The sequence below is a fragment of the Mytilus edulis genome, chromosome 10, assembly GCF_963676685.1.
Source record: "Mytilus edulis chromosome 10, xbMytEdul2.2, whole genome shotgun sequence".
Classification (NCBI taxonomy): domain Eukaryota; kingdom Metazoa; phylum Mollusca; class Bivalvia; order Mytilida; family Mytilidae; genus Mytilus; species Mytilus edulis.
This window is the reverse complement of record NC_092353.1, coordinates 39,955,805-39,970,450: the sequence shown is the minus strand read 5'-3', so window position 1 is coordinate 39,970,450 and position 14,646 is coordinate 39,955,805. Positions and strand designations below refer to the sequence as shown.

Sequence of the window (14,646 nt, the reverse complement as noted above, 5' to 3'; positions counted from 1 at the left end):
GTTGATTTTCCCGTTTGAATGGTTTTACACTAGTAATTGTTGTGGTCATTTATAGCTTGCTGTTCGGTGTGAGCCAAGGCTCCGTGTTGAAGACCGTACTTAGACCACCTATAATGGTTTACTTTTATAAATTGTGACTTGGACGGAGAGTTGACTTATTGGCACTCATACGCCATCTTATATCCATGTACAAAGAACATCTCAAGTATTAACCGGATTCTGTGTTGGTACTAGTTATCGTTTGTATGAACATTTTTTTCTAGGTAATCTTTCACCTAGGGGTCCTCACCACTCGCTATTTGATTTTATAAGTGATGAAATCTTGCCAAAGACGGGTCTGCTATTATTTTGAAATAGTTAACCACACGTTATCAAATTGTAACACGTTATACAAATTGTACATATTAGGTTTTATATTATGTTACAAACCTAAGTAAAACAGCATGCAAAACAAGAAAAATCAAGATGTTACTATTGGTTTATTCGTGTATAAAATATCCAGAAAAGGACGTGTGAGCTGCCCCAAAAACAACTTCTGAAGCTCCAGTATGTCTATGTTTGACGAATACTCGATCTCCAACTGCTAGCTCCATCACAGCACTAATAGTACTCGAGTCTGCAGCTAGTCCTTTATGGGAGTAACCTAGAATATATGGCTGATCATTCTTGTTCAGTTGATAATGAACGACGGCACGATGATTTGCCAAAATCATACATGAAAAATGGTATACTCCTGGAACCCTCGCTGTAAACACGCCTGTTGATGGGTCATATGCTTCACCTCTATTCACTTTGACATCATCGAATTTCAATACGGCATTTATTCCAGTTAATGTAAAATGCGGAGTTAGTGCTGCAAAAAATGCTGGCTTGACTGCTGTATAAATAAACAAAAGTATAATCAGTTATAACAAATAAACAAAGAACTAAAATTATTGAATTCGATCAGTTTTATGGAACGACCAGTTACGTTTCCAAAGGAGCAAACTATTTTTGTCAACGGAATTCTGTTCATGTAGGCTTTTTTATTTAATTTCAACACAATGAATGGTTTCTGCATTTTGTAAGGCATAATATTTACATTTTCTTATATCACCGTAGTTCTAAATAGGTAAGCATATCTATTTCAAAAATGTTCCATGTCCAGGAAAATCAAACGATCGTCCACTTATAAGGTAATTTATCTTTAATAGATGAATCCTTTGTATAACTGGCATGAACTGAGGGAGGTGTAAGGTGTCAGAAAACATTACAGAGTGTCTGATGAAAGTTATAGGAAGTTTCATAGGACTTTTAACAGTATAATAAAACGTATCAAAACCTCCAATTTAGACTCTGGTTATTCGTCTACCAAACAAGCGCAACATTCAGATAAATTAATGGTGGCATGACTCCTTAGCTTAAGGTTTATGACCTCTTCTGTAGCCAGTTAAATACTGCAATAGTATCAAAACAACAAAAATAACGAATAATGGAGATAGGCCATTTTGTACATATACAAAGGGGAAAATTCGTGCAAAGCATTATTATTTACTGTTACTAGAAAAAGGGGACTTTGTGTCAAACAAACCAATATTTTTTATTGAAAATCCAGTCTTAAATGGAGATGTTACTGTTATAAATTTTTTATCATAGATCACTCACTTGCTTTTCTATGATGTGCCAGCGTTTTATTGTTTACAAAGAGTTCTTAACAATCTTTTAATTCCAAAAAACCTCGTGCTGAGTCACTATAGGCGAGCGCACCCTAAAAGGTGTACTTGATTTGATCCATATTTATATTTGTATTTACCAATAACTAAATGTATATATGTGTTTTAAGGGAATCAATGCTAGCACTGCATGCAATAATACTCTATATATCAGTCCCCGAATTGCCAAATATGAGACATCAAGGGAAAAGACTGGATTTTCTATAAAATTTCCATATGTTTAGCATTGCATCAACACAAGGGTACATAATCCTTAAACGTAAAAATCACAGGCGACAGTATAGATGTATTTATTAAAGTTGAGCATACACGTGTTTTCTATTATGTAAACAATCACACGTGATTGTGTGTCCGCATAGTGGTCATCTATTGGTGTTTATGTTAGATAAACAGGTTTGTGTTTAAATATATGATATTTCGGATTGGTCAATATTTGTCGCATTGCGTAAATATATTGAGTATGATATTTGTTATGTAAATAGCACGGGATTTTTAAAGCGCGAATAGTTGTCTTGTTTAAGTAATTTAAGATATATGGTCATTCGAAGCTCGTATACCGTTCAGTAAGGCAGCTTAGTTTAGGTAAAGACCCCCCACCCCCCCTCCCGGATTAAGATGCTTGTACATTTGAAATGTTTTCGCGCATAGATAGAAAGATATTTATTCTATCAGTAGGACATTGTTTGTTCGATTATTAAGATTTATATGTATATATGATTTCTGATTTTGTTTTTCTATTTTGTAGGCTGTCGTGTACTACGCAGCGGTGTGACCGATATCATGACATCGGGACTCAATATTTTGATTTAATAAAATTTAACAGTAAGCTGCACATGCTGGCGAGCTATTCCTATGTAACAAGTGTTTGTTTTTATTTTATAAATACTTTATATGCGTTTGAGGTGACGAATTAGAATATAATAAATATTTGTTTTTCGACAAAGTAGTAATGATAAAAGCCATAATAATAATAAAAAAAAATGTTTTCCTATTGCTCACATGCCACTCATACAGTACTACAAAAATGACAGTTATCAAGATTTATCTATAAACAAAGTATTCCAAATATACCTTTAGACCTTGCCACGTCCACTTTCATTTGTTCAAAATCATCTAATATGTCCATAACACATGACTGTGAACTGCACGCTATGAAGGGCAAAGACATGGCCATGAAAATGACGATCATTGGACCCGTAATCATCCTGACTACCACTGTAATGACGTTCTTCTTTCAGTGTATGAGTTCTACAAAAAAGAAACAAACAATTTTTCTGTACATATATCTTTCAACACTCATGACACGAAAACACTAGAGGCTCTAAAGAGCCTGTGTCGCTCACCTTGGTCTATGTGCACATCATAAACGAAGGACACAGATGGATTCATGACAAAATTGTGTTTTTGTTATGGTGATGTGTTTGTAGATCTTACTTTACTGAACATTCTTGCTGCTTACAATTATCTCTATGTATAATGAACTTGGCCCAGTAGTTAAGATATTGTGTGAAAATTTACAAAATTTACAAAATTTGTTAAAAATTGACTATAAAGGGTAATAACTCCTTAAGGGGTCAACTGACCATTTTGATCATGTAGACTTATTTGTAGGTCTTACTTTGCTGTACATTATTGCAGTTTACAGTTTCTCTCTATCTATAATAATATTCAAGAATAACAATAACAGACAAATAAATTTAAAAATAACCAAAAACTGCAAAAACATTCTTAAAATTACCAATTCAGCGGCAGCAACCCAACAACGGAATGCCTGATTGGACTGAAAATTTCAAGGCAGATAGACCTTGACCTAACGAACAAATTTATGCAGTCAGATTTGCTCTAAATGTTTGGTTTCTAAGATATGAGCCGAAAAACTGCATTTTGTCCCTATGTACTATTTTTAGCCATGTCGGCCATATTTGTTCATAGGCGGGGTCATCGGACCTATTTTTTTAAATTACATACCCTAATGATGATTGTGGACAAGTTGTTAAATTTGTCTTAGTAGTTTCAGGAGAAGAATTTTGTAAAAGATAACAAAAATTTACGAAAAATTGTTTAAAATTGACTATAAAGGGCAATAACTCCTTAAGGGGTCAACTAACCATTTCGGTCATGTTGACTATTTTGTAGATCTTACTTTGCTGAACATTATTGCTGTTTACAGTCTTTTCCTATCAATAATAATATTCAAGATAATAACCAAAAACTGCAAAATTTCCTTACAATCACCAATTCAGTGGCAGCAACCCAACAACGGGTTGTCAGATTCATTTGAAAATTTCAGGGTAGATAGATATTGATCTGATAAATCTGACCTAAATACTTTGGTTTCAGAGACATAAGCCAGAATCTACATTTTACCCCTATGTTCTATTTTTAGCCATGGCGGCCATCTTGATTGGTTGGCCGGGTCACCGGACACATTTTTTAAACTAGATACCCCAGTAATGATTGTGGCCAAGTTTGGTTAAATTTGGCCAAGTAGTTCCAGAGGAGAATATTTTTGTAAAAAGTTAACCACGACGGACGACAGACGCCAAGTGATGAGAAAAGCTCAATTGGCCCTATGAGCCAGGTAAGCAAGTAAGAAATACCAAAAACAATTTTAGAATAACAGCAAAAAAAAAAATCCAAACATATTTAAAACAAGAGTGCATACACTGAAATGTCTCGCCTTCTTTACTAATCATTGATATTATGTTGAGTCCTAAATATAAAGCTTTATTACAACCGCATATCAACTTAACATTAACCAAGGACACTAAACATTGACCAATGAACCGCGAAAATGAGGTCAAGGTCAGATGAATCATGCCAGGCAGGTATGAACTGCTAACAATTCTTCCATACACCAAATAAAGTAGACCTATTGCATACAGTATAAGAAAAACAGACTAAAACACAAAAACTTAACTTTGACCACTGAACCATGAATATGAGGTCAAGGTCAAATGACACCTGCCAGTTAAACACGTACACCTTACAATCCATTCATACACCGAATATTCAAGTAGGATAAACGGTACTGTAGTTCCTTCAGAAGAACAGAGTAATAAATCGGTTTAACTTAAGAAGTAAATTGGTTTAAATGAACATAAATTGACAGACTGACAGGTCGACAGGTTGACACTATAAAGGAGGACAAGTTTAAAATTTGACAGGTTGACAAGTGTTACAGTCGACAGGTCGACAGATTGACAGTTTGATAAGTGTTAAGGTCGACAGGTTGACAAGTTGACAAATGTTAAGGTCGACAAGTTGACAGGTTGACAAATGTTAAGGTCGACAGGTAGACAGGTTGAAGGGTTTACTTTTACAATTAAACAAGTAAATAAAAGTACACCATCCATTAAGTAAAATAAAATTAACTTCAGTTTTTAACCTTTTTTACAAGTATTAACTTTTATATCTGTTTGCTGTTAATCTGTTTACCATTTGTACATTTTACATTTCTCAAAATGTAATTGTCAACCTGTCGAATTGTCGATCTGTCTACCAGTCACTAATAATACTATTTTACTCTTTATAAATGCTCTCAAGTTGTCAATCTGCCATTTTGTCAACATGTCAACCTGTCGACTTGTCAACCATAACTTACTTGTTATCAACTTATCAACCTGTCAACCACTTATTTCAACCATAACATTTTTAAAAATTGCCAACCCGTCGACTTGTCAACCTGTCAATCACTCATTTATTTCAGTTTAATGTAAAATTTAAACAGTTTTAACTTTATTACCCATGAATACATACGCGTATGAATTTATTGCAAAAGCCGGAACTATAGTACCGTATATCCTACTTGAAGACCTATTGCTTATAGTATCCGAGATATGGACTTGGCCACCAAAACTTAACCTTGGTCACTGATCAATGAAATGAGGTCGAGGTCAAGTGAAAACTGTCTGACGTGAATGAGGACCTTGCAAGGTACACACATACCAAATATAGTTATCCTATTACTTATAATAAGAGAGAATTTAACGTTACAAAAAATCTTCAACTTTTTTTTTAAGTAGTCACTGAACCATGAAAATGAGGCCAAGGACATTGGACATGTGACTGACGGAAACTTCGTAACACGAGGCATCCATATACAAAGTATGAAGCATCCAGACCTTCCACCTTCTAAAATATAAAGCTTTTAAGAAGTTAGCTAACGCCGCCGCCGCCGCCGGATCACTATCCCTATGTCGAGCTTTCTGCGACAAAAGTCATAGGCTCGACAAAAAACAATAAACGGATAACAATATAATATATACAAAGCACAAAAACACTAAATACTAAATATTTATCTGAGGGTACTCGCAGCTAAGATAGCAGTCATTGGCTCAGAGATTATATATGACTACGTCATATATAGACTAGGAAAAAATGACCTTGTGCAATGAAAAATTAATATTATCGATATGTAATAGAACCGTTAGATTTCATAACTGTATAGAATATATCGCGACACCCTTAGATGTATTTTGTTTTAAGGTAAGATTATCATGGTACATGTACCGCCATCTTGGGTTGTACTTTCGCAGTACACAGTCAGTCTAGTTATTTGCCCAAATCTGTAAATTTGTAGACATATGACCGCGCTGAAGTACGTTCATTACTCATTTTTCATTATTCAAAATTTAATAATTAATAATGAAATAGTTTATGTTTTATTATTCAAGTTGAAACGGTGATTAGTGAAATAAAAATAATAAAAAAAAAAGACCGTGACACTATAGCCATGTTCCGTATTTCTAATTCCGTATTTCGTCATTTTTGGTGTTGTCTAACAAATATTCAAATAAGTATCAGAACAAAAAATAAAAACACTTTAAATTTTAATTTTATTTCTTTATTTCCCCTTACCGAAAAATAAGCCCTGCGGCAAACATTTGCCGCAAATTTGCAGCAAACATTGCCGCAAGCTTGCAGCAAACATTTGCTGCAAACTTGCCGCAACCATTTTACCATGCAAATGAAGGTTGCGGCAAGCTTGCTGCAAACATGATTATGCAAATTAGATTTGCCGCAAGCTTGCGGCAATTGTTTGCTGTAAGCTTGCGGCAATTGTTTGCTGAAAGCTTGCGGCAATTGTTTGCTGAAAGCTTGCGGCAATTGTTTGATGCAAACTTGCGGTAATCTTGCAGGAAATGTCATTTGTGTAGACATTCAATTTACACAGCAACATTTTTAAAAAGAATTCCTGCCTGTATACAAACAGTCGTTAAAAGAATTCTTGCAAACCTGAAGATTTCAGGAAAATATGGCCGTATTTTCACCTCTAAAACTACTCAGTGTACAGACTTACCTGTGAAGTTTGGAAAGTTTTAAGGCCTTTTATCCACTAGATATATAAAAGTTAAATGCATTTTGTGCTTCAAAAAGATAAAATAGTTTTTGGATTTTGAGCCTTCTACAGGAAAGAAAAATAATGCCTAGTAAAATCCAAATAAAGATTTCATCTTTCTGATATGCAAAATACATTTGACTTTTATATGTCTAGTGGATGCCAGGCCTTAAAACTTTCCAAACTGCACAGGTAAGTCAGCACACAGAGTAATATTTAAATTGAAAATACGGCCATATTCGACCATTTGTTATGATGAACCTTAAATATTCAGGGAAAGTTACTTTTCCCCCGAACTTTTGTTAAAGAGAAGTTATTTTTTTCCTCGTAATATATCTGCAAGTACACATGAAATAAATAAAGTAATATAATGATTTGCGAACTAATACTGTCTGAATGTAAACAAACAGATGATGGACGAAGAACAAGATAAATCCTTTAATAAGTCTATTATAATACTTGCGTGGCAAGAAAATTTGTTTGTATAAATTTCCTTGCTGTACACTAAGAAGAAACTAAATTATATCAATCAAGTTTGACGTCCCACCTTCCGAGATAAGAAAATGTACCCACTTGTTCCCACTGACTTTGTTAGACTAGAACATGAACCTCGTAATTACATGAATTAGGGACCAAAGTCGGTCTGGTTAAAAAAAACATCGCATTAATTTAAATTATCCGTTTAATTACGTCTGATACATTTTCCAATAGCATTGACCAGTTTAAGACCTTAAAAAGCATGCGATTATACAGAATTCAATTTCAAAGTAAGGCTCGGACAATTCCGAAGATTGGCGACCGATACTCTAAAATATCCCTCGGATTAACCATTCTTCACTATCGATACCCAAATATACCCCATAAGCTCGAAATCATAAAATATCTAGCTAGTGTACAATTCCTTCTATTTTTTTCAACGGAAACGTAAATTTATGAATTAAGAAATGTTTGACTCTAAAATCAGAAAAAAATAATCAAATGTAGAGAAATAAATATTTAAGTAAATCATTGAAAACGAATAAAATAAATTTAAAGTACAACTTACCAGTACGAAAGTTATCCCAAACTGAAGAATTTAATCCAGACGAGGTTTAAATATCCAAGTCTGGATGGACAATGAGTCTATAGCACGAGAAAATCGAGCCCCGCGAAAAGTGAACGGACAACCTAGTTGTATATATACTGTAATCATGCGCGTAGCTACGTTTACGTCAAAACGCCCGGGCGTACACTTGAATTTGGTAAAAAAAAAATATTTTCATATAAATAAAAATAAAAGAATTGGTTACGTCAACCTTCTAATTCTTTCTTCAATGACTTGTAATTGCGAATAAAATTGACGAAAATTAGTTTCATATTATTTCTGTCAAATTAATTCTTAAACGCGAATTCTATACTCTCTCTCCTTTATTTTTTTAAAGCAATTCATTATGAGCTAAGATTCGATATGTGGTTTTCAGTTTTTGTCGAGCCATTGACATTTATGTCGCGAAAGCGACGCCACTGTAATTATAGATAAATTGAAAACTTATGCAAATAGTGTTTATAAAATAAAACACTTCATAATTGAGAAGAAAATTGTCGTTTTGTTTGTTTCTATTTACTTACAAAATTTTTGTTACTATAGTAAATATTACATTAAGCATTTATCGCCTTCTCTAACACAGAGCTTCGATTCTTTTGTTCTATTTCAACTGGGTTTCTATGGGTAATCGGAAATTTCCATTTTTCTATTTTTAGATATTACCAGTGGCGTAGGTTATTTTTACGTGTACGCCCGAACCTCGGTAAGGGGTCTGAATGCCAAAGCGGTTCTAGGCCAAAAAAAATGCTGGAAGTTGATTAGCAGGGACAAGCCTCCGGAAGTTTTAGAGTAATAGAGAATGTCATAAAATTCCTGTCAAAACTCCGAATCAATAACAACATTTTTTAGATTCAATATAATTTATTTTTTATGTTTAATCTATTTTTGTGTTTAAAATCTATTTAGCCTGAATGAATCTAATGACGGTCATTGGTTTAATTTCGAGTAAACGTCCAAACCAGTTACTAAAGGGAGCCGTGGATAACCTTCAATCATTACCGAAGCAGTATGCGTGGTCTTTCATTTAGGATTATTTTACTTTATGAAAACAAGATTGATTAATCGCAGAAAAGTGTTCTTGACTTCTTTCGTATAATGTTTTCATCTGAAATTGAACCTAGCAGAGCGATGGCCTCTGCATTTGTCGATCTGATGTAGCAACGTAACTCGATCTTACAAGTATTTGAAAGCTTGCAATATGTTACTAAACGGTGACCATATCGTCTGACTTAAATCGCGCAAAAACTAAAAAAAGGAACGAAAAAAAATGGTTTCTGAAATTAACCATGAAAAAAATATCACGTTAAGGAAGTTTAAGTGAATTCGACGAAGGTTTAATAAAGTCATTGATATGTAATAAATTTAACGTTAGACTGTAAATGTAAAAAAAAAAAAAAAAAAAAAAAAATATATAAAATACGGGAAAACTCATCATATATAATTTCGTCATTTGCTCTCTGGATACTCGTTTGAGCATAAACAGTTTTTGTCCAGCTACCGTAAAATTTCACAAATGTTTGACAAAGTTATTTATATCTTAAAACTAAAGCAACATAATGAACCTGCATGTACATAGTTATAACATTGGCACTGCCGACGAAATTTACGATCAAAATACATTGTAGCTCGCTTTCGCGACATAAATGTCAATGGCTCGACAAAAACTGAAAACCACATATCGAATCTTAGCTCATAATGAATTGCTTTAAAAAAATAAAGGAGAGAGAGTATAGAATTCGCGTTTAAGAATTAATTTGACAGAAATAATATGAAACTAATTTTCGTCAATTTTATTCGCAATTACAAGTCATTGAAGAAAGATTTAGAAGGTTGACGTAACCAATTCTTTTATTTTTATTTATATGAAAATATTTTTTTTTTACCAAATTCAAGTGTACGCCCGGGCGTTTTGACGTAAACGTAGCTACGCGCATGAATTACATAGTAATGCAGAAAAATTAGATATCAAGTCGACGACATGAGTATCTATCAAGTTGGATGTAGAAAATGCTCCGTTTTTTTTTTAATTACCACGGACGGAGAACATATCAATCTATTAGTTCAGTAATTTTCGTGTCTCCCTTCCATTATGTGACTAAAAAAAAATCCCAAAAATGGGTAACAATTGTATCGAACAGAGAAAATTGATTGCACCTTTTTAAGTTAGGGCGTGTTTGAGGTGTATATTTTGTCTTTAAATCGTACCAAGCAAGATTTTTTGATATATCATCTCGCTTCAGATTCTATCATTTTTATATATCGAAGCTACAGGTTGACTTTATAACAAAGAAATCACAGTACGGAAAGATGAAATATATGGGTCAAGTAAAATACCTCATATTTAATGTATTTTATTGTTAAATAATTTACATGAAGCTTATGAAGTATATATATGTTAATTTCATAACTTTTGCTATTTGAATTTATTGGTAAAAGATTTCTATTTATATTGTCAAGTTTGATATTTGCATTGTCGCAAAATCCTAGGCTACCTTCTTTGGATACGTAAAGTAAGAAATTTATATATAGATCTCATCTCTGAGTGACACCGACCGTGCGAGGGCTGAAAAGCCAGTCAAGGTCGTTAAACACTTCCATATATATAGTGACAGATACCAATGGTCAAAAAGCTGTAAACTAAACCACGTTTCATTTGTCCTACCAAGGCAAGCAATTCTTTCTATCTTCTTATATATAGCGCATACTATATGGCTGTATGTAACAAGGATAAATTGTAGTATTGTTTGCTCTATTTCATCTTTCAAACGTTGGGCACGATGTTCCTACAACCCCTAGGATTTAAAACAGAATCTTCGCAATTTCGTCCGCAAAACAAGACTTAATACCAGTTCACGGAATGTTTTACTTCTCGATTTGTCCTGCTATTCATGTTATAACTGTCGTGATAAAAATTAATTCCTGTACTAGCGAAGCCGGAACTTTTCGTCAATATAAACTTGTGCATGAAATGGAGGTAACTTAAAGACGAATCCCAAACAGCGACGAAAACCGTTTCATCGAATTAATAAAAACCCGGGATTATATTGGCCTTTTTCGCGGACGATCCAGGAGTAGATTACTATATTTTAAAATGTATATATTTGAAGATGACTTGGGGAAATAATTCTCAAACTTAGGTTCAAGTAATTGAAGGGGTGTATTTCGAAAACATATGTGCCAGGGAAAATACAATTCTATTCAAATTTAACCAAGGGTAAACATGTGCGATTTCCTTGCAGAGTGTCAGATATATTTGTATTGGGGTTGAATTAAGATATAGAAAGTTTACAATGACGGATGATATCACAGTGGATGATATGCACCTTGAGAGTTAAACATCCTATCCTATGATAAAGAAAATTTAAAGAAAATCGTATACATGTACTTCCGTCCTGTCTTTCCTTCCTACATTACTTGCGACTGTACTGCATTGTTAGTTGAAATAACTTAAAGGGTAAACATTATTAAATCGATTTCCACAACTCGAGGTAATTTTTGATAAAATGACATCACAAAACGAACAGAACCAGAATCAACCAACACTATAAAAAAACGAATAAACTTGCAAAAATGAATCAAAGTCCAAATCCCTCTTTGACAGCGCATTTTAAGTGTAACGGAAAATCGTGCCCGACGTTTGAAAGTAGAAATAGAGCTATCAATACTTCAATTCACCCTTAATACAAGATGCCATGTAGTTTGCGCTTATGTAAAGGGAGATGGGATGCTTGGCTTGCAAAATCAGTTCCCATATCAATCCAAAAAATAATCTTCCAACTAATAAAAATTTGATACACCCTTGTCTGGCTGTACAGCCCTTTAATTAACGATATTTAAGTCCAGTAATTTTTTTTTTTTTTATCTTTATTCAATTCTTCATCTTATATATACAACAGATATTACATATCACACATAATTATCACAAAGCATTAATCTAATTCTAATTTATAATTATTGAAAATTGAATCTTAAAAATATATAAGTTTCTCACTGAAGGTATTCAAAGAAGGTAACCTAGGATTTTGCGACGATGCAAATATTTAACTTTACAATATAAATAGAAATCTTTAACCAATGAATTCAAATAGCAAAAGCTATGCAATTAACAAATATATACTTTATAAGCTTCTTGTAAATTATTTAACAATAAAATACACTAAATATGAAATTTGGAGTTTTACCAAGGGAGCTAATAATTAAATAATAACACTGTCTGCCACACAGCATTTCGTGTATCTTTCCTCCCTCTTTTATATATATGGGGCCTTTTCTAATTATTGGGGGCATTATGATGACCTATAGTTGTTAATTTCTGTGTCATTTGTTAGTATCTTGTCAATCATGATACATATTCTTTTAGTATAGATATGTCGTTATAACGACATAGTGATGTCGTTGTAACGACATGTTATGTCGAAATTACGACAAAGCGATGTCGTAAAAACGACATGTTATGTCGAAATTACGACATAACGATGTCGTTATAATGACATGTTATGTCGAAATTACGACATGTTATGTCGAAATTACGACATGTTGTGTCGAAATTACGACATAGCGATGTCGTAATAACGACATGTTATGTCGAAATTACGACATGCTATGTCGTAATTACGACATAATTTATTTTTTTTGAATGGCCCTTATCGGCTTCCGTAAATACCTATATATATATATATCTAATGAATCACAAAAACAGAATTGGTTTGTTCGAATAGCTATTTTTTTACTAAAAGTACTTGACGACAGTCTATTAAGTTGGATGATGGAAGTGCATATCTTCGAAAAAATACAGTTTTTGTGCGTGATAACTAGCATTTATAATCTTCAACCACTGAAAATTTTTAGTCTGCCCTTCCACGAAATGTTTAATAAGAATTTTTTTAAATGTTTAAGAATTTTCAAAATTCCACCTGACAACCGATCAGACAATAGTTTTAAGTTGAATCAATGCAGACAAGATCATTAACTGGTGCTCATTAGCTAGTAGATACATTTGTCCTTTAAAATACAACTGACATATGAGGATGGTAATGGTGCTATGTGGATAAATTTATTAGTTTTCCAGAGCAAAATTGGCAGCGCGTCATCCCTACAATGGCTTCCATTTTTACGATTGTGAAAATGAACTGGCGTAATGGGGAGATAATTTTGACGAAGTAGAATCCTGACTGCATGGCTATAAACGTTGCAATATGTATGTAAACGTGTTCGGGACCTACCGTTTGATTTTCAGGGGGAAGGGGGGGGAGGGGGGGGGGGGGTAGTATGGAAAATTTTGTCCTGCCTTTTTTTAAGTTGTTATTTCTGCCCTGCCTTTTAATTTTCAATCTGTTCGGTCCTGCCTGTTGGGTTTTTTTTAGATTATCCTCACTTTTTTTTTACATAAATTGTCATCTGCCTTTTTTGTTTGCAACATGTCTCATCCTGACTTTTTTTACTTAAAACCCCTGTCCTGCCTATTTTTCAAATTTCATCCTGGCCCAAAACGTTCAGGAATTAGGGACCAAAACAAGCATTTTTCTAGTTTCCAGACAAAATAAAATTGTGTTTAAGAGGATGAACCTATCTTTAATTTTACTGCATGGTACCATACCACATATACATAGGGAAAACTAGGATTGAGGTTGGGGGTAATTACTAAAAGGGGGTAACAAATAATTGTATGTGGGGAATATTTTATCTCATAATTTTCGTTTTGTTTATTTTCTTAACTTTTTTTTCTCCATTTGCCATTGATTTTTTAAGAAATAATTCATGGCAGATGTAGATTTGTTTTTATTTAACCATGGGATGGGCATTTATATTCGATTATTTTACCCTGAGTGTCAGGAATATGATAGTTGTTATCTATTCGTTTGATGTGTTTGAGCTTTTGATTTTGCCATTTAATAAGGGACTTTCGTTTTAAAATCGGAGTTAAATATTTTTGTGATTTTACTTTTTCTTTGTTACGTACACCAATATAAAAATAAGGAGATGTGGTATGATTCCTATTAAATGAGACAGCTATTCACCAAAATTCAAATGAGTTGATGTAAGCAATTATTGGCAATCCCATTTTATAGCCTTCAACAATGAAAAACCCAATCTGTATAGTCAGCTATATAAAGGAACACGACATGTAAAATATGACAGGATTCAATTCAGAAAAAAAACTAATTTATGTTTCATTGGTCAGTCACTGATGTCGGCTGTTTAGTTTTCTTTCTTCAGTCAGTTTTTCAGACACTGCATGTGTATGAATTTGAATGATTGTAAGATGAACATGTAAAATGAACATGTAAGTCTGGCAGTGTTCATCTGACCTTTACCTTATTTTTAGAGTTCATTGTTTAATGTTTAGTTTTCCTGCGTAAATCAGTTTCTTGGATACTTAAAGTAATCAGGTCATATATATTTGATGTATGGAAAGATTGTAGGTAGCACATATGTCTTGCAGGGTTTATTTGACCTTGACTCCATTTTCATAGTTTTTCAATGTTAATCCTAGGTCTGCTTTGGTCAGT

At 33.4% G+C, this 14,646-nt stretch overlaps 1 protein-coding gene across 1 annotated transcript; it reads right to left on the bottom strand.

The window, feature by feature from the left end:
* Positions 1 to 460: 460 nt before the first annotated feature.
* On the bottom strand, positions 461 to 8,236 carry LOC139491155 (collagen alpha-1(VIII) chain-like). The gene is made up of 3 exons (XM_071278573.1): positions 8,099 to 8,236; positions 2,784 to 2,960; positions 461 to 877 (listed from the first exon to the last, which is right to left on the bottom strand). The coding sequence occupies exons 2-3, from the start codon at positions 2,914 to 2,916 to the stop codon at positions 480 to 482; spliced, it is 531 nt and encodes a 176-aa protein (XP_071134674.1). The 5' UTR covers positions 2,917 to 2,960; positions 8,099 to 8,236; the 3' UTR covers positions 461 to 479.
* Positions 8,237 to 14,646: the final 6,410 nt, after the last annotated feature.